At 42.1% G+C, this 19146-nt stretch overlaps 1 protein-coding gene across 1 annotated transcript in view; it reads right to left on the reverse strand.

The window, feature by feature from the left end:
- Positions 1 to 5122: 5122 nt before the first annotated feature.
- SLC2A13 (solute carrier family 2 member 13) overlaps positions 5123 to 19146 on the reverse strand; it is a 151796-nt gene continuing 137772 nt past the window's right edge. Inside the window, exons 8-10 of the mRNA XM_027731994.2 lie at positions 12924 to 13045; positions 12643 to 12795; positions 5123 to 11517 (exon numbers count right to left, since the gene is read on the reverse strand). Coding sequence (XP_027587795.1) covers positions 11291 to 11517; positions 12643 to 12795; positions 12924 to 13045 — 502 coding nt within the window. The 3' untranslated portion in view covers positions 5123 to 11290. The remainder of the gene's footprint in view (positions 11518 to 12642; positions 12796 to 12923; positions 13046 to 19146) is intronic.

The following is a 19146-nucleotide window of genomic DNA, read 5'->3' on the forward strand; positions in this document are numbered from 1 at the left end:
CTGGTTTGTGTGCTGGCAATGGTGACAAGTAAAGCAGTGTGCTCTTTTTAGCTACTAGAGAAGTATTTTAAAGTATTTATGTTACTATTATTGCATTAAAAGAGACTCCTGCTTTCTCCTTAGCTCAGCACCAGTCTCCCCCTCTGCTCAGGTGCTTTCTTTCCCCTGATTTTTTTGTTATTTCTGGGAAGAGCTGAGTTTGATTTAATAGGAAGTAGTAGCCTCAAATCATGCTTTCTTCAGCTAATAATTCAGCATCTGATGCTATTAATCCACCAATATTTGTAACCTACAGTAATGACTGTCATCTCACTATATACATTCAGGCACCACCAGCCTTCTCTGAGGCACCAGCATAGGCAGAGATGGTCCTTTCTCATCCACATTATTCTTCCTGGCAGTGTGCTAAGCCTCCAGGGAGGCCATGGAAATATACATGTTGTTAACTGTTTTTGGTAAGCATCAATTGTAAGTAGAGTATTCTTGTTGAGGAGAAGGACAGAAGGGTACCTGTAATTAACCAAAAACCAGGAGCACTTTTTTATTAGTGGTACTCAAATGCTTCTAAATACAGATTGAAAGAAAGACTCTCTTACCGAAAGTGCTACCATAAGCTTCAGTCAGAATCAGTTTTAATATGCAGCTGGTAACTTTTTTTTCCCTCTGAAATCAACTCTAATTACAGTAACCTGCAAGGTAAGGTTTCTGGGCAAGCACCAACAGAAGTTTGTTTCATTAATGGGCAGTTTATTGCTGGATGTTATGCCAAGAGCCTCCACAGAGGCTTTGCAGAATTTCATGAAGGATTACAGGAAATGAGAGGCTTAAGTCCTCATACAAGTGATTGTTTCTCTGATAGAAACTGCTTGTGAATTGGCTTTTTAAGGGTTTTAGCAGACTGAGGAAGAATGAGGTTTCCTGGAAAAAATATTACCAACTCTCTGCATAAAGTGCCTAATCTGTCCCCACTAAAGCGAATCCTTCTGCAACACTTTTTCAGCCTCTTCTCACTGACAGCCTCTGGTGGGTTAGAGGTGACAGTCCCAGTCACCCAAATCAGGAGTTGCTTCTCCAGGGCTGGTGATGTCGAACTCCAGCTAGGTCTCCTGACTCTGTGAGCTGAGCAGTAAATGTTCACCCTCTCGCCCAGCCACATAACACCGGACTGACTCTGACTGCAGTCACATCTTGTGACGGTCCTACAGGGCACACTCACATCAGACATCTTGGACATGAAGGAGCTCCTTGGGAGCAGTCAGACAGGGTTTGATGCCATCTCCCCATGAATATATTAAAATAAGCATCAATTTCACAGCAATGCTTACTCTAAGGCACCACTTCCCAGTGGGGACCTGGCCACCTGCTGCAGGCCACAACTGCCACTTTAGGGATAGAGAAATCATTTGGCATTCGCAGGATGGCACGTTACCTGACTGCCAACAACCTCCCTTTGCAACGACAGCTATGCTAAGTGACCCTGAATGAAGGCTTCAGGCAGAAAAACTGTACACAGGATTTGGTGACAGCTGGCTGGGGACATAGGGTCTCATCAGCCTCAGCTGTGGAAATGGCTTTGAGAAGAAAAAACTGCGGGGCTGGGAAGGCTGAAAATGCCACAGCACTGTCCAAGGGGACCAGAGACACGTGTACAACAGATCAGGTGGGGCAGCATCAGCCCTGAGCACTGTAATACAAACCCTCCCCCTAGTTTTGGGGAATGGCACTAAACCAAAAGCTGGTTAGCTGTGCTACAGCTGCCTGTTCAAAACCCACCCTTCATGCTTTGCCTGGTGGAGTCTGAACCAGCTCAGTCCATGCCTCTCTCCTCAGTTTTTTGCCATGCTGGGGCCTGTGTGACTCTGCTGGGATGTTGCTTCATGCTCCAGGAGGTTCACTGTGCTGCTCCCTCAGGGCACACACGGCCACTGCAGCATGGGGCTCCTGGTGGGGACCTCTTCCTCAGGAGACTGGGGACCCTTTCGTTAGGAATCTGGGGGCAATGATGAACCATGCCAGTAACACAAAATCAGGGACATTGTGAGGAGCAACACTGGCAGAGACTACAAACAAAAAACCAGCAACTGTGTCCATTTAAACAAAATGCACTGCAATGTCCTTAAGCATGAGGATGCCCTTTAAAGAAAGGGCAGGATGTGCCAGCAGAGCAGGGCTTGGCTCACCTTGTTCCTGTGCCTTGTCACCATGCATGGACCGGCAAATGCAGCCAGGAACAGAGAGCTGGTCATGGGAATCAAGGCTAATTCTCTCTATATATGTCTTCTTGATAGATTAAGCAGCAAACAAAGTGCAATGCAGCACCCAAGAAATGTAAAAAAATACAACCCAAAATTGAACACTAAGCCTATGAATCTGAGTCCTGAAAAAAAACCCCACCTTTTAGAGAGAGATTTAGACCATTCAATCTGCTGCATCCTCAGCCCAGTGCCATCTTCTGACTTTGCTTCTCTCCACCCAGGACAGCTTGAAACTCCTGTCATCACATGGTGGTGTGGCAGAGGTACTACGTCCCCACACTCACTTCACTAACCATCCTCCATACCTTATGCCCTGTTTCCTTCCTCCAGCCCCTCCTCAGGATTTGCTCCTTGCTCTTTCTGCCCATGTTGCCTTGGCAACCTGGTGCAGTCTCAGTTCTGCATATCACCTTGATTATGAAGTTCAGCTAATCCAACCCTCTCTGCCCTAAAACTGCTCATGTATCTCCACCTCCCTGATGGGCCCCCAAACCCTCACTGATCCTTCAGGCATGGACCCTCCCCACCTCTTCAGCCCCCTTTCTCCACCCTTAATGGTATTTAAATAACTCTCTTTCCAATGGGGATGGATACATCCCCATTGGAATGTTTTTCTGAAAGTGGAGGGACTTTATTTTTCCTTCTCACACCTGAGCTCCCCCCAAGGGATGTGCTCCCCAGCACCACTGTGCTGCAACTTCTACACTCCTTACACCGTGCACAACTCCTGCACCCTTATGAGGATCTGTTTATTCAAATCCATCTTCTGAAGAATGATCCATAGAACACAGCTTGCTTGGAAGCCTTTCATTTCCCTGCCCCCTTTTCTACCTGCAATAAAATGCACCTAAGCCCCTCGCTGTGTGGTGACAGGGTTAATGTGTAAAAAGACTGCGGGCAGGTCATTTTGGATGTTTGATCCTCTTTCTTCCTTCTGTTGTACAATATACATTTTACTGCTCCATATAAGACACCCTTCTCTTCTTTTTGGCATTATGGAGTCTATTTGAACTTTCAAGGGATATCACAGTACCCAAAATCCGAGTGTGCTAGCTAAGGCAAAGGTCTCACACGTCAGAACAGATGGATCTTTGTATCCTCCTGAAATCCACACCCCAAAATCTCCTATAAAAGTATTTAACCAAACTAAGCCCACACTTCCCTTGGGACTTTTCTGTCAAAATTAAGATGCAGAAAATACTTCTAGTAGTTCTGCAGTTAAATCTCAAAAGGCAAAAGCTTTCCAAACTTCAGGTCTATGCAGAGCTTCTCAGTTAATCACACACACACACACACACGTGCACACACACATGGGTACCAGGTAGGTCACACATATTAAACAAACAAGTGAAAACCTGCCATGGAGACCAGTTAACAAACAGCCCCAGGATGTGACTGGTGGAACTTCTTATGGCAAATGTGCATGACTGTTTCCCCACAGATTTCAGCCGGTTGCCTGACGGGTTGAATGTGTTAACCTCTCCATCAGGAAAAGAATTGAGATGCCATTCATTCTGGGTCAAGTGAATGTGCTGGAAGTGAAACTGCAGCAGCTTGAAGCACCTGAGTGCATTCATACAGGGAGCTCTGACTGGAGGGGACACCAGCTCAGGGGATGATCAGTGGCAGGTCTCTGACCAGCCCAGCACAACTCAGCAGGCAACCACCAAGATCAGAAAAAAAAGGAGAGTTACATTAAACTGAGACACTTAACTTTAAGTTCCCCACTTACTTCCTACAAACTGTAGCAGCCTTGAAAGCAAGAACTTCGTGCCACGCATAAAGCAAAAGCTGTGCAACACTGTATGGATGACTTTAGTTCAGATGCAGCACCACCCAACCCTGATATCTGCGGGGTCTGATCCTGAAAATGATCACAAAGGTTTGGAGCAAGTACTGTTACTGCCTGCAGTGCAGTTCTACAGATGGCAGAATGCATCTGGCAAAAATCAATCCATCAGTAGTTGTTTTGCGATAGTAACTAGTGCAGAGGGAAATGGGAGAAGGCAAAAAAATGGAGCGTTTGACAGCAGAGCCACCAGATTTTCATTATCCCACAAAGCTGCCATGTGGTTTTGGTGACAAGTAATATCATCACCTTTATAAGCACTATCAGCCAGAAAGCTAAAACCAGAAGCTGTCGGTGCACAATGACAAGTTTCCTTGCTCACCTCCTGAAGATAAGCGCCGACACAGATACTGAGCAGTCTCCTGCTGCCAGCATCTCCTCTTGGCTGTGATCTTTCTGCATCCTGGACCAAAAGGCTACACCTCTGTCAGAGCCAACTCTGGATCTCGCAAGGATTCGATCGTGGTACCTGTGGCAGGTGGAGGTAACAGATCCAATTTCCATTTGGTCCAGTGGGTGCTGTTCCTCTGCCGCACTGGGGAGCGCAGCCAGGGCAGCCCCCAGCACAGCATGGCCATGGTCATGCTGCTCTTGACTAATCATCAAACTGATTCTGAATAAAACACAAGGCTAGGACATTTCCCCATTAGAAAACAGCAACTCCTGCTCTTTCCCCAGTCAATTATCAAGTCTGATGGCATAAACTGCTGTCAGGAAACTGGTCTGTTTGGGCAGGGAACATCAAAAACCCAGAGGGGGACATTGGGACAGTTGGCTCCTCTGCATAGCTGCATGCAGCTCTTCAAACAAATTCTCCAGAAAGGAAGGAACACTTACCTGGTGTACCCATTATCACAGAACTGCTCTCTGATTTGAAATACATCCTATTGAGATCATATTCGAAGTTATTCTTACCAGGTAAGCCCATAGCCTATTTGAGCTCATTTTGTTGAGCAGTGCAATGCTGCAACTCTAAAAGGTGACCCAAATACCCAAACAAAGGAAACCTTGAGAAAGATTCTGTAATTAAGTATCTCACCTTTTATTTTGTTCATTTACACTTCTGGCACTGACAATTCTTTGAAGATATTTATTTTCATTAAAGCAATCAGAACAGAAGTCAATTAAATAATTTTACATCACTTAAGTTTCAGAAAATGTACAACACTTTCATACATTATAGGCTTGACTGGTTGGAAATGGAAATGGCACACGTTTGACATGGTTAAGAAATGACTTGGACAACTCAGCAATTAGTTTTGCCAAAACCTGTTTTGTACTGAATACCGTAACACGTGCCCAGGGATTACAGTGTGCCTGATGGCACCATGTGCATGTTATTATTCAGCATGGAATTACTACTGTCAGTTTAGTCTCCAATAATGTCTCAAATATTCTACATGGCATTTGTCACAAAAAGATCCGGTTAACCATTTTGTAGAGGAGTGAGATTCACAACGGAAAGCAGGGACATGACTCGTGCCACTTCCCAGCGATGTCCCGGACCAGCAGGACACTGAGCACATGGAGAATATCAAGCATGTGAATAATCCTATCAATTTCACGGGGACTACTCAAACAGATGGCAGGAGTGCACTAGGCAGGGCCTGCAGTGTAACGCAGCATCTCAGCACCATGAAACCATCTCGTTTCAAACCTGCTGGGGATCCATGAAGTTTCTCCTGCAGAAGTCACGATGATGGTCATACATTCAGTCCTCCCAAAAGTCTGTGCAATGTTTAAGGCAGCAAGAGAAATTTGCCTTTATTTGAACACTTCAGAAACAGATGGTTCCTTTAGAAATAGGTGGACAATATTCATACTTAATCAGCGCGCTCCTTATTTATACAAATGCAATGAAAGGTCAAACCAAATTTTGACAAAACGTTTCTCTACAAAATCAAGGAACCAGAGTTGAAACTTTAAAATTACATGTGCCAGATCATTCACATGTAACATACTGTCTAGGGACAATGTGAAAAAGTGGGGATTTAGATGAAGTCTGTATTCTTGAGGCCTGACGCTCGTCAAACTTCCCCTGGCATGAGTGAGCTCTACTAAAGCCAGTGAATGAGCACCTCTGATGAGAGGTGTGAGTAAGATTAAAAACATGCCGCTGGTTCACACTAACAGGTCATTGTGGCTAAAGTATATTCTCATATACAGAACTCTGCAACACTATTAACACCCATTTACAAAACACTACAGTGATGGTTATTGGCACATAAAAAACTCCTTCTCTATATGAAAACATACACAAAATAGATAAGAACTGCCATTTTTTTTTTCAGACTTTTAAAATCTATATATAGTTGCCTTTGAGGAGTTTTAAACCCCATATCACAAACAACAATATTTCTTTAACAATGTTCACCTAGAGTTTTACTGTGCTGACATTTGCAACACTGCCACAATCTAGACCACTTGTGGATTATGCTTAACTGTGCTGTACACAAGGTGATGAAGATCAATAGAAAACCACTAAGATTTTTGCACAAAAATATGACTTGTTAAAATCCAGAGAACAACTGAGTCACTTTATAGGCAGCAGCTACATGTAAGCTGTAAATGTTACCCGCAATAAAAACACATTTTGCCATAAAGCACATATTGTGGCATTATCTGCTTCTGGCCTGGTACACAAAGCTTGATTTTCTTCCCAATGCAGAGGAATGGGTTTGGTTAGCTTGACTCTCTCAGAAAAAAGTGCACACATATCTTACTCTTTAAAGTGCTCTGAAAAACTGTCTCTTCTACCTGGATTTCTACCCCGAGATCTCTCTATCCTGTGAAAACTCTGCCTCTTTGCAGTAGTGATGTTCAGCTAACAAAGCCTCTTCTGCAAGTACAAGCAAAATTTCAAGAAGACCATGTTAGAAGAGCACTGATGTTGAGAAGTAGAAAGCTGGGTATAAAGCTGAGAAGTGCAGGGTCTATCTTTTATTAGCCCACTCACTGTCTGTGGGACTGCAGCGAATACCCCCATGGCCTAAGGAATACCTTTGCTCAGGGCCTGTAGCAGCCTCTGAAGTTCAAAACTTCTCCCCAGTGCTCAGCCTGAGTGACTAAAGAGGCAGAGGAGATTTCACCAAGTATCAGCTTTGCCAATTCCATTGCCATGTCCTCACCTCCATGTAGGTACGGGAGAGGAGCACTTGTGTGCTTCTTCCCCCTTAGCCTGACAGCCTGACCGATCCTATCCACAGGACCAAGCACAGTCCCTTGGCCTCACCATCCTTATCCCACATGGATAAACCACGACAAATGACTGCTCCTGTTGGCTACGTCACACCCATCTACTGAAATAAGACTTCGTGGGGCTTTTCATGCATCATTTCTTTCTTCTCCCCTCCCAACCCTAACTCCTACATGAGTGAAATGTTGCATTTATCAATTCACGCAGAAACCAGTTGGCATTGGAACAATGGTCCTCGTGATGTACTCTTTCTTTTCCCAGGATTTCCGGGACAATTTCCGCCAGGGTTGTCACTGCAACTCACAAGGTAGCAACGCCTACGAGAGCGACCTATCCAAGGTGCCTGCACAGCAATGCAACTTCAGCCCTCCAAACAAGTCCTGGGCCTTGCTCTGACTCTACATCTATTTCCAAAACAGGTTTGGTTCTCTTGTTAAAAGATTATTTTGATCAATGAAGTGCCAAGGGGAAGAAACAAGTGGCAAATTACCTCACCCCCCCACAATTTTTAATTTCCATGTGATGAACCAACTACTATATGTGACTTAAATTTAAAAATATTAAAAATGCATCAGGACTTGTTTCTTTTATACTTGTTAGCTCACACGTAGAGTTGGTAGATTAATCAGAATTAAAATATCTCAAATCGTTGTGTATAATCAATATGCCCAACTCTACCAGCAGTATCATTCTAGCACTCCTGATGCACCTGAATACCTGAACTGTGTGCAGTCCTTATGAAGAAACAATTTCACATCTTCTGCAGAAAGCTTTCAATAAAAGAATTTTGTGCTTAGACATATTATTTATGCTACTTCATAAATTAAAATCTTATAATAAGAAATTATTCAGTTACATTGTATTTTTATTCTTTTATCTGGAATGTTACTAAGTCTACCTTTAGCAAAAATCTCTTAAAACTTAAAATATGCATAAATATAAAAAATCTGCAAAATAGAAACATTTATCTAATTTTCTTAATAAACTGTAAATGTTCACAGATTCTAAAAATAAAACCCTAACTGTGTAAGACTAATTAGAAGTGTCTGATTTCATTTTTATTACACATGATGCTTGGTACTAGGCTCAGTGTTTCTGAAGTATGGAATGCTGTCTTGGTGTAAAGCAACCCTAAAAGGAAGACTTAAACCCAGCTCTCTGTGGGCACGAAAGGGGGAAAGACAATGAAGAAGGCAATATATTTTGCACGTTTCAATTGTTATGCCTCATGAAAAAGGGCATGGGATACAAACCTGCAGAAAACTGTTTTCAGTAAGATCAAACTTGAGTGAGAAAGTGAGCCCAGTGCTGTGTGCGACTGAGCGCCACTTCTGAAAACGTCCATGAAACAAAGCTGGCAGAGAGAGACGGTCTTCTGCTGCTAAAAAGCCGCAGCACTGCCTGCAAAACAGAACAGCCTGACCTTGTGACTGCAATCTTTCCAGTGACTTTGCTTTAGCTATGCCCAGTAACTGCAGCGGTTTCCTCTCCCTGTGGGCACAAGTGCGAGGGCAGCACTGACTCGGGGCCACCACAGGGACGCCGGGTCCTGCCTCGCACCTGCTCCAGCAAAACACATCAAGCAAGGCAATGTTCACAGGTGTAAAGTGAGCATGGCCTCGTGCTTGTGAGGGGATCAGAACTGTAAGTCCCTATCCTCAAAAGCCAGTAAATAAATACCCACTTAAATACCCACTTAAACCTATCAACCACCTAAGCACAGGTTGGCTGTTATACACCTATTCACACACTGTTCTAGGTAACGAAACTGCCCCGAATAAGGGTCTTCAAACACATATTTTTTTGGCTTCAGAAAGAAACTAATTTGTCTTTAAAATGATTTTGTTCTTGTCTGTGCCAAGGATCCCTTTTTCTCTTTTCAGGTGCTGCACCTTCAGCGAAGGTTTCAGAGAGGTGACAGCCTAACGGAGCCATCCCGCTGCAGGGGCAATTGCAGATAGGTCTGAGGACCTGAGCATGTTCAATGGACAGGTCTGGAGATCTGAGCATTTTCAACAGCTGGTGCTTTGAAGCATAAAAATATTGTGCGCTTAAAAGGGAGGCAAGATGGAAGGTGTGAGAATCCAGCCCTCTCACCACACAGGAGACGTTCAAGGTCGAGTTGCTCTTTGCAATGATTCGTTTGAAATTCCCTTTGTCCACTGTTTTCCTCTTTTAGTCCCAGGCAAGTCACAGAAGGATGCTTTAAAATGTTTTCTTTCAAAAAATATTTCTTTGATTAACGAAGTAAAAAAGAAAACAAAACAAAATACACCCAATCCCTGAAGGTCAATAACTGTAGAGTAGGAACTCCCCCACAGAAGATTAGATAACATAAAGTCAGACTTCTTTACAACAACAAAAATCCATGTTATCCAATAAAAATAATTTAGTAACAAATGTCCAGGCTTGGTCTTGATAGTAATCCTACATTAAAAATATTTTTCAACCCAAGAAAACCCCACAAATCAAATCTATAAAAGCTAATGAACCCAATGACTTCTTTAGTCTTTACACAAGGAAAAATAAATGTATTTTTACCAAATAAATGGGCGGCAGCCCACAGGCAGAGGAATTTTTTCCACGTTCTTTCATAAAGCAAATGTTTCAAAGATAAGAATTTGAATTGTTGATGCTTTCAAACTCATATCTTTGATAACTTAAAGCAAGGAGGACAGGACAAGGAAAAAAATAACATAATATTTTTATGTAGCTGCATAAAATTCAATTTGCCAAGGTAAGCAATCATGGCAGGCAAATAAAACACCATTCAGATTTTCATTACCATGCTAAAAGCAGCCAAGTTGATTTTTGTGCCTGACATTTTCTTGACAAGTTTGCAATGCTTTGGTAAGGCAATTAATATGAGATATAGGCTTCTGCCCATTGCTAATATTTCTCTTTAGATCTAGCAAGACACCGGTTGACTAAGGACATCTGAAGGAAAAGTGTGCTGGGAGTCATCTGCTCTGCACATATGGAGATAAACTGAAGGCAATATTTATTCACAAGCAGAAGGCGCGGGAGGGATGACCACTGTGCATTTAGCAGCACAAACCCTCTCCCCTCCTTCTCTTTCCTTTAGCTAACAATATTTTATGTTCAAAACTAGGTACAAGCCAGTATGTTCAAATGCAAAAAAGGAAAACAAACATAATTTTTTTCTAACTGATGCCTCTGTGTTGTACCTAGTAATATATACCAGTTCATTTGTACGTGTGGCCACATACTGAGCTCTGATTTCCTGCTGTCAGTAGTTAATTTTGGCGGTTTCTCTCACAAACACAAACTCCTGACCATAGTGTGTACTCAAGAGCAGCAGTGGGTCGATAGCCCAGTGTAGCACGGACACATGCCAGCCTACTGAACCTCCATCCAGGTGAATATGGCTGTCTGCTTGTTACCTCAAATAAATAACAACGGAAATTCACTTAGGGTAAATTTGGGAAATGTTGCCTCTGATGGATATAACAGATATTTGTATTTTCCCAATTGGTCAACCTTTTGAAATGGTTACTGTTACAGCAACTTATGCATTCATCCTTCGTTGTACTGCACAGCAGAGCTATGTCCTAGGCTGCAATGGGATGGGGATCTGACAGCTGTCAGCTGCTTTCTGATTAGCTACTCAATTACTTTATCTTGTCAGGACTAAAGATAAGGACAGCCCCTGACCATCTAGGATAGCCTTCTGTATTCATCTGGTACAGTGTACCCTACTAAATACCTGGGGACGGCGCAGCGTTGTGCACACTTGGTAAAGTCACATAACTGTGAAATTCAACCTCTTTTGGAAGCCATTGCTTTTAGTTATCAAGAAAACACTAGCATATTGAATTTCCTCCAAATGGAGCATTTTTGAACATGAAGGCATTTTTAACTGCACAGTAGAAAGGAGAACCAGACCAGAAGCAGGGCAGTGAGGTCATCAGAGAGCTGCTTTCCCCCCCAGAAGGCTTTTAAATGATTAAATACATCAGCAGCTGAAAATTATTCCACATCAGAAGCATCATTGTCAGAAAGATGGTAATTACTTCCCTTCACCCGAATATACTCGATATACCTCCCTTCATCAGAATCTGACATACCACATGTACATAGCCTGTTTTCAAACAAAGATTCAATTTCCTCTAGTTTTTTCCCTTTAGTCTCAGGAAGGCAGCCGTAGATGAAGATTAGTCCCAAGGCAGCAAACCCTGCATAGAGGAAGAAGGCTCCTGCAACGTAAAACAATTGGCACAGTTACAAAGGTTCCCACCCGTTCTGTGTCTGAGCAGAGGGAGCGACAGAAGCAGGAGGTTGGGAATCAAAGAGTGTGTAAAAGCAAAGGCTGGAGGGACAGGATTATAACAACGAGCTGCAGGGCTGTGGGTGTAGAAGCAGGACACTTTATTGCACCATTCTGCAGCAAAGTAAATTAAAAAAGAAAATTTCAATTCATGCCAAAGATAATAATGCACATCCTTTCTGGGCAAGTCACTCTGCTGTTAAAATAAACAGCAATTAGACAATCACACGCCCAAATAAAAAAATCATATGTGGAAGGCAAGAGCTTTCTTAGTTTATCTTGACAGTGAAGGACACATTAAAACAACTCCTCAAAATGAGAAACTCTAGCAAAAGAATGAGTCAGGATTAAAATAACGCTCGCAACTCTTACACCTCATTATAATTTAAAAGTCCTCTGTAGAGACAATTAATATTGAGAAAGAGCTCATTCCCACCCACGATCCATTATACCTAGAGGGGCAGAGAAGGTACCAAAGGACCAACAAACATTTACCTGCCATGTGTTGCTAGACTGATGGCTCAAAGAAATAACAAGTAGAGCTGAAAGGCTCTGTACTAGTAATGATGTGAAGGTCACATCAGCTGCCTGGCAGCTTAATGTAATTTAAATGACTTGTGCTGGAGTGGCTGAGCAGTAACCTGACAAACACTCCACAGGCTCCCGCAGACAGGACTTAATCAACACCTATATTTCTGCAAGGACCATCTGAAATTGGCCTTGGATGTCACCACGAACTGAAAAACTGCAGATCCTGTGGGAATCAGCATATTTCACTAAGTCAGAAGTGGGATTTTTTCCAGCTTCTCTGTTTTAACCAAATGTCTAGGTTCTCGGTTAAGGACAGAAATAAATGTTTTTTATGAAATCTGGGCCAAAGTCTATAATCCAGGCAGGTTGTATCAGATCTCCAGTCTTACTGAACCACAGTGGGTTGAGAACACTGCATTCACAGTTGACATTTCATAGCAAAACCAACTGAGGGACCCAAAATCTGTAGAAAATCTCTGTGCCAGTGGCAGTATTACACATATGAACACATACTGTTACTTACCATAGTATGTCAGATATTCAGCTGTATGCAGAAATGTCAGTGACACGAGCACATTGAAAACCCAGTTGACTCCAGAAGAACATGCGTTTCCTGTACTTCTAGCCCAAAGTGGATAAATTTCAGAATTGACAGTCCAGGGCATAGGACCCATCCCTAAGAATTAGGGAAAAAAGATCAATCTCAGTCTAATGGCTAGACTCAAAAGTAAATTTGACATGTAGCCTCACTATTTGATATTTTACAATTTCATAACTTACATGTGAAAACAAATGTTTGCTTACCAGGTGCAAAGAAAATCAAGTACAAAATAAGGCCCAGAAGTGCTGTCCAAGAGTATGGAGTGGGGCAGAAATTATATGCCCAAAACAAATCTTCCTTTTTGAACACTGTTTCATTTGAACACCTGAAAAAGAAAATAAACTTTGTATTGAAGAATTTTTAAGGAAATAGGTGACATCTCAATATAAACACAGCAAGTACTGTCTTAGGAAAAGCTGACAAATGTACAATTAAGATAAAAAAGCTTCATCCCTGTTAATTTATCAAGATCTTTGAGGAAAGTTTTAAATTCAGAAACATGTTTTTTTCTCAAGCCTGGTCTTACGAAGAATAATCAGCAAAACATTCCTGAATTTACACGCTTGCCTTGAATTTACAGATTTACGTCCAACAACCAGTCTTTACTACACAAGTGGTGATACCAAAACCAACGAGACCATTCACATGAACATCACACAGTACAAAAAGAGCTGCAGCAGCAGGACTTTGAGCTAAAGATGCTGCATCCAGGGATTTAAGGTCAGATGGAAGTTAGTCCTCACAGCCTTGATGAACTAACTATCTGCTGCACACTTTGTGTGTAATCAGTAATGTCTATGGAGTGTGCCAAGGTCAAGTGAAGTTGTAAGGAAAGGAGGCATGTATTTTCTTTCCTACACATTTAAGAAGAAGGCAGCATTTCTAACTAACTACTGAAAAAAAAGTGTCTCTATTCCAAGGACCATGTGGAAATTACACATTTTGAGGAATAGGTATAAAATCAGGTATTTCCATCTGACTGCCAGCAATATATATTTTAAAGGAATACCGGTAACTTGATTTTTTGTTACAATTTTTTTTTAAATTAGCATTTTTTTAAAGAGACAAATCATAAATGCAACTAAAGAAACTTCAGCTGCCACCACATCAATTGCTACAGATGAAAAACCATGTAGTTTTGGGAGAGAAGACTTAAGCAGACACTACTCTTTCATATGCAAACAATGTTATTTACTTGAAAAGAAGAAATCACAGAGAGCTGAACATCTGCCTGGGTTATGATTTCCAGATCAGCTGGGCATTTATGTGAAGGATACAACTCTCTTGACAGTAGGGAAACCAGAATGAAGATGCCTGAAATGGGTGATATTTGGGCAACAGGTTGTGAGATGGTAGAGCAACAGACACCCTGAAATGCTTCAGAGGATCCGTTACCATTGCAGTTGACTTTCAAGAGCAAATTCCAACAAAATACTTCTGCTCTAACTTTTCTGTTAGGAAACAACCAGCCAGCCCCAGGTTGAACAGGAATGTGCTAAGGACTGACGGCCAACCCACCACCACTCCTGGGGTAGAAATATTCCTTATGTCATCACTGATGTATCAAAAGGACACCACTTAAAGTAGGATATCACTGTGAAGTCCCACATCCAATTTCAGGACAGCTGGAAATCCAAAGATCAAATACATTTAAAAGAGAGACATTAACCCAACAAATCGGACATGCCTGTCTCATATCGGCATTTTCAGCCACCAGTGCGCCTGTAACAAACGTGGGTAGAGCCCTCCTCAAATCTTCGTTTGCGAAGCCCAGCCATGAACCCAACAAATACTGGAAAAATGCACATGTGAAAACTGGGCAAACTCTAACGCTGTTTTAGTGGCAGTAAGCTGTAAGATTTGCAGGTCCACCTTGCACTTGAGCAGCACCTGACCAAGTGGAGAAATGTTGAACCATGATGGGCTGCCAGCAATGCAGCCAGTCCTGGTGTGCACCTTTCCACAGCTCTGCCTTGCTGAGCATTTCTGGAAAGGTCATCTCATCCAGGGGGTAGATTCACTTTCAGTCTTGATGTGAAAAAGAGAAAACAGGTCAACTGAACATCTCTCTCAAAGATACGTCCTTTATGCCTGGATACAACCAGCTGATGGCCTCAGATGCTACCTGGCCACTGGAGCACCCATCAGCCTAAGACACCAGCAGCTTCTGTGACAGAGATTTTTCACCTTTTCTCAGCCAAAGGTACTGCTTCCCTCCTTGCTACTTCTTCATCTTGCTTCCAACTTCCTTCTTCTGTCACTTTGCTCTTTCATGGCTTAGCTCAGCATCTCTTTCTATGTTATGAGTGTGAGACATGGTTCATTCCCTGTTAGTGTCCACTCTGATGTTTCCCTACCACTATACATACTCCTCACTGCATTTGGGTTAAATCAGGTTTGAGCTGTGTCCCAGACACATGGCATACAGAAGACTGAACTGTGCTGGAGAAAAATCCATGTTTAAATTGTAAATTCCTTATGTGTTAAGGAAATGGTGTTTAAAAGATTAATTACTGAACACCCAGTGATCCCGTTGTGACCTCCTGCTCAGCCCTGCGTAGCTGCTCCCTCTGTGTCTGCCCCCACTGCAAGATTAAAGGAGTGCTCAGTTTCACAGTTTTAACATCATCACTTCTGCTTCATTTGCTGTTCCTCTAATTTCATTTGCAGGTGTTTGTACTGAATACAAGCTGATGAGCATTTTAAAACATCTTGATGCTGAGATGGGCTTCTCCATTCTGCCCAGGCAGATTGGCAGCTCCTCAGAGAGGGATCACGCTTTCTCTCAAACACTACTGTAAACAAAGACATACTTGGTTTATTATCTTGCATCCATCTCCATGAGCACAAACCAACCTGCTGATTCATACAGACACAACTGCAGGCAGGTCAGCATGTTTCCCTCCCCTGCCATCCTCCAGGTGTGTCCTACTTTTGACAGAGTGGAACAAAAATGATACAAGGGAAAAACAGATGTCTCCGAAGTCTCCTATGGCTGAAGCCACTCATCTATTCTCTGCTGTCTGCCCATAACTGAGAGGAAATTTTTTTGCAAGAAAGCAGATTCAGCGCAATGAAACAGGAAAAACAGCACTGGAGACTAGATTTAATAGAAACCTTGCAGTAATGAACTGTGCTTTGCTAATCCTTCAGTAGTAAACCACCAGGGTACACAGAATAAAAGCAAAGGTATCTGCATTTTCCAGCATCTTGCAGTCCTGGATATGTTCAAAAATAACACTCCTTCAAGGCTGGAGATTTGTTCAAGCTCTGCTACTGTGCTAATTCTACTGCTATACTACTATTTCTACAAGATTTATTATTCTGCTGAAGAATATATTAATAATTAGTGTATAAAGTACTATCAGATAAAATTATGAATTTTGTCCTGCATGAAGGGAGCATATATGATGGAAGCAGATGAGCAACTACCCATCGCTTCATGAGCTTAAACACACAGAAGAAAATAATAGAATCATAGAATGGTGTGAGTTGTAAGGGACCTTAAAAATCTAGTTCCAATCCCCCTGCCACAGGCAGGGACACCTTCCACTAGGTTGCTCAAAGCTCCATCCAACCTGGCCTTGAACACTTCCCAGGATGCAGCAGCCACAACTTCTCTGGGCAATCTGTTCCAGTGCCTCACCACCCTTATAGTAAGGAACTTCTTTCTAACAACGAATCCAAACCTACCTTCCTTCAGCTTAAGGTCATTCCCTCTTGTCCTTACATGATCTTGTAAAAAGTCCCTCTCCAGCTTTCTTGTAGGTCCTCTTTAGACATTGGAAATCTGTCTACCATCTCCCTGGAGCCTTTTTTTGTCCAGGTTAAACAACTCCAACTCTCTCAAGCCTGTCTTCATAGCAGAGGTACTCCAGCCTTCTGATCATCTTTGTGCCCTCCTCTGGACATGCTCCAGCAGGTCCAAATCTCTCTTGCACTGGGGGCCCTAGAGCTGGACACAGTCCTCCAAGTGGGATCTCACGAGAGTGGAGCAGAGGGGCAGAATCCCCTCTCTCAACCTGCTGGTCACACTTCTTTTGATGCAGCCCAGGACATGGTTGGCTTTCTGGGCTGCGACTGCACATTGCTAAGTCACATTGAGCTTCTTGTGAATCAACACCCCCCCAGCCCTTGTCCTCAGGGCTGCTCTTGATCTTTTCTCTGCCCTGCCTGTATTTGTGCTTGGGATCGTCCCGACCCACATGCAGGACCTTGCACTTGGCTTTGTTTAACACATGGGCTCACCCCTAAAGCCTGTCAAGGTCCCTCTGGATGCCATTCCTTCTCTCCAGTGTGTCGACAGCACCACACAGCTTGGAGTTGTCAGCAAACTTGCTGAGGGAGCACTCCATACCACTTTCCATGTTGCCAACAAAGATCTTAAACAGCATCAGTTCCGGTGCTGACCCCTATGGAATGTTACTTGTCACTGGTGTTCACCTGGTCATTAAGCTGGTGACTGCAATACTCTGAGTACAACCATTCAGCCAATTCCCTGTAAACAGCTTACAAGTGTAATGATACAGTCGGGTACCAGTGCAAAGAATTTGTATATACAATATGCTGGGTAATACTAATTTCCTTGATAATCAATATAAATTTTCCTCATACTTGAGCCAATTTGGTTGTACAATAATTCTAAAGTGCAACACTGAGAACCACAGCACAGGAAATGGCTGTGCATGACAGAGCACAGGCACAAGACAGAGACCAATTTGATTTTTCTCTCCAATTTCCATTAATTTTTGCTTTGCTGTAGAGTGAGGACTGTGTAGCCCTAAAGATATGGCTTCTGTGAGAATTAAATGTTTCATTCTGAACAGTTCAAATAATTTTAATATGAAAGCTGTTGACTTCTCGTTGTCTTTTAAGCCCTTCAGAAGCATCTTAAATGGATTTAGATCAAGTCTTAAAAGGTCAAAATTCAAATCAAGTCAGGCTAAGGAAATTACTTCTGAAGAAAATCACTAATGTGATCATTCATCTCCCTAAAATGCTTGTTAAAACACACATATTTCAAAATTACACATTCTGCTCTGAGATGAACTTTGACATCAGGTGCTGATGGCACTGAAAGATTTGAGAGCTACTTCACAGTTTCACTAATCCCTCATCTCTTTGTTCTGACAAGAGTAAAACTACTCAAGGACTGCTCTTATGCCAGACTTTTTTGTGCCTGGGTTATCAAGATGATGGTAATCTACAATTTGTCAACTTATTCTCCAGTGTAACACAAATATATTGGATTTAGAAAAAAACTCCTTTAAGGAGATTTTTAAAGTCTCCTGTGTACAGTGCTGACTTTTATATTATGCCAATCCACTGAACAATATAAATTTATGCCAAGTTTATTGACTCATGTTTTCATCTGAAGTCTGTCATGGAAAGAACAGAGGACCAAAGAGACATAATTTAGAGTAGCTGCTGTTTGGACTGAGGAAGGTTTCTGTAGAAGTGGGAACAACTTGTTCCTTTAGTTGTGGGAACAACTAAAGTTATTATCCACAAACAATTACTCATCCGGTGGAAGAATCTGGACCTTAACATTTGGGTTACGTCTCATAACTTCAAGCCTCAATTCTTCCACTAAAGACATTTACTTGTGTGAACAAACCTCTATCTATCTTTAAATTACTTAGAGGACAGAATTTAGCAAGGTACCAGATGAACTGTATAATAACTTAGTGGTAGTCAGACATGTAACTAAGGAGAACTTTGGAAACCGCCTCTACCCTGTCCATCAAGTGGCCTCTCTAATCCACCCATATACACCTAAAATAGTTACATGAGCACAACCCATAGAAACTAGTGAAATCATAAGGTATAGATTCACAACAAATCAGCATATTCTGATTTAAAGAAAAATCCCTGCTTAAGTGCTTAATTTTTATATATACACATGGTAAGATGCTATCTAAAGTATCAAGTGAACTGCAACTCTTGACCTTAAGGCAATAAGATTAATTTAAACCTGACTAGTGTCTGAATCAATAATTCCTAAGCTTTTTCACAGTTCCCTAGATACTGGCTTCTGTGCCTCAGAAGCTCCATGCATCTCTGGAGAAGTTTGCATTTATCACTCTGATTCTGTAGTTTACAAAGAGAAATAATTCATCCATTAAACCAGATGTTGCTAAAAATATGCAGATGAAGCTTCTTACACCAGATGATGGCATTGAAAAAAAAACCATACAAGAAAGAAGAAAAGAACAAGCAGATGCAGCCTTAAAAAACCATTCCCATAAAATGTCATGGGGTTCAGCTAGACAGGATCTATCTGTTATAACTTGATGATCTAAAGGGTCTTTTCCGACCTAAGCGATTCCATGATTCTCGGTCACATCAGAACACACAATTGCACAAGACTTAATGCACTCTTCTGGTTTATGTCTGTTCCAGCCATCTGGTCACAGATGAACATCA

The sequence above is a fragment of the Pipra filicauda genome, unplaced genomic scaffold (assembly GCF_003945595.2).
Source record: "Pipra filicauda isolate LSUMZ 115617 unplaced genomic scaffold, ASM394559v2 scaffold167_size3244652_pilon, whole genome shotgun sequence".
Lineage (NCBI taxonomy): Eukaryota > Metazoa > Chordata > Aves > Passeriformes > Pipridae > Pipra > Pipra filicauda.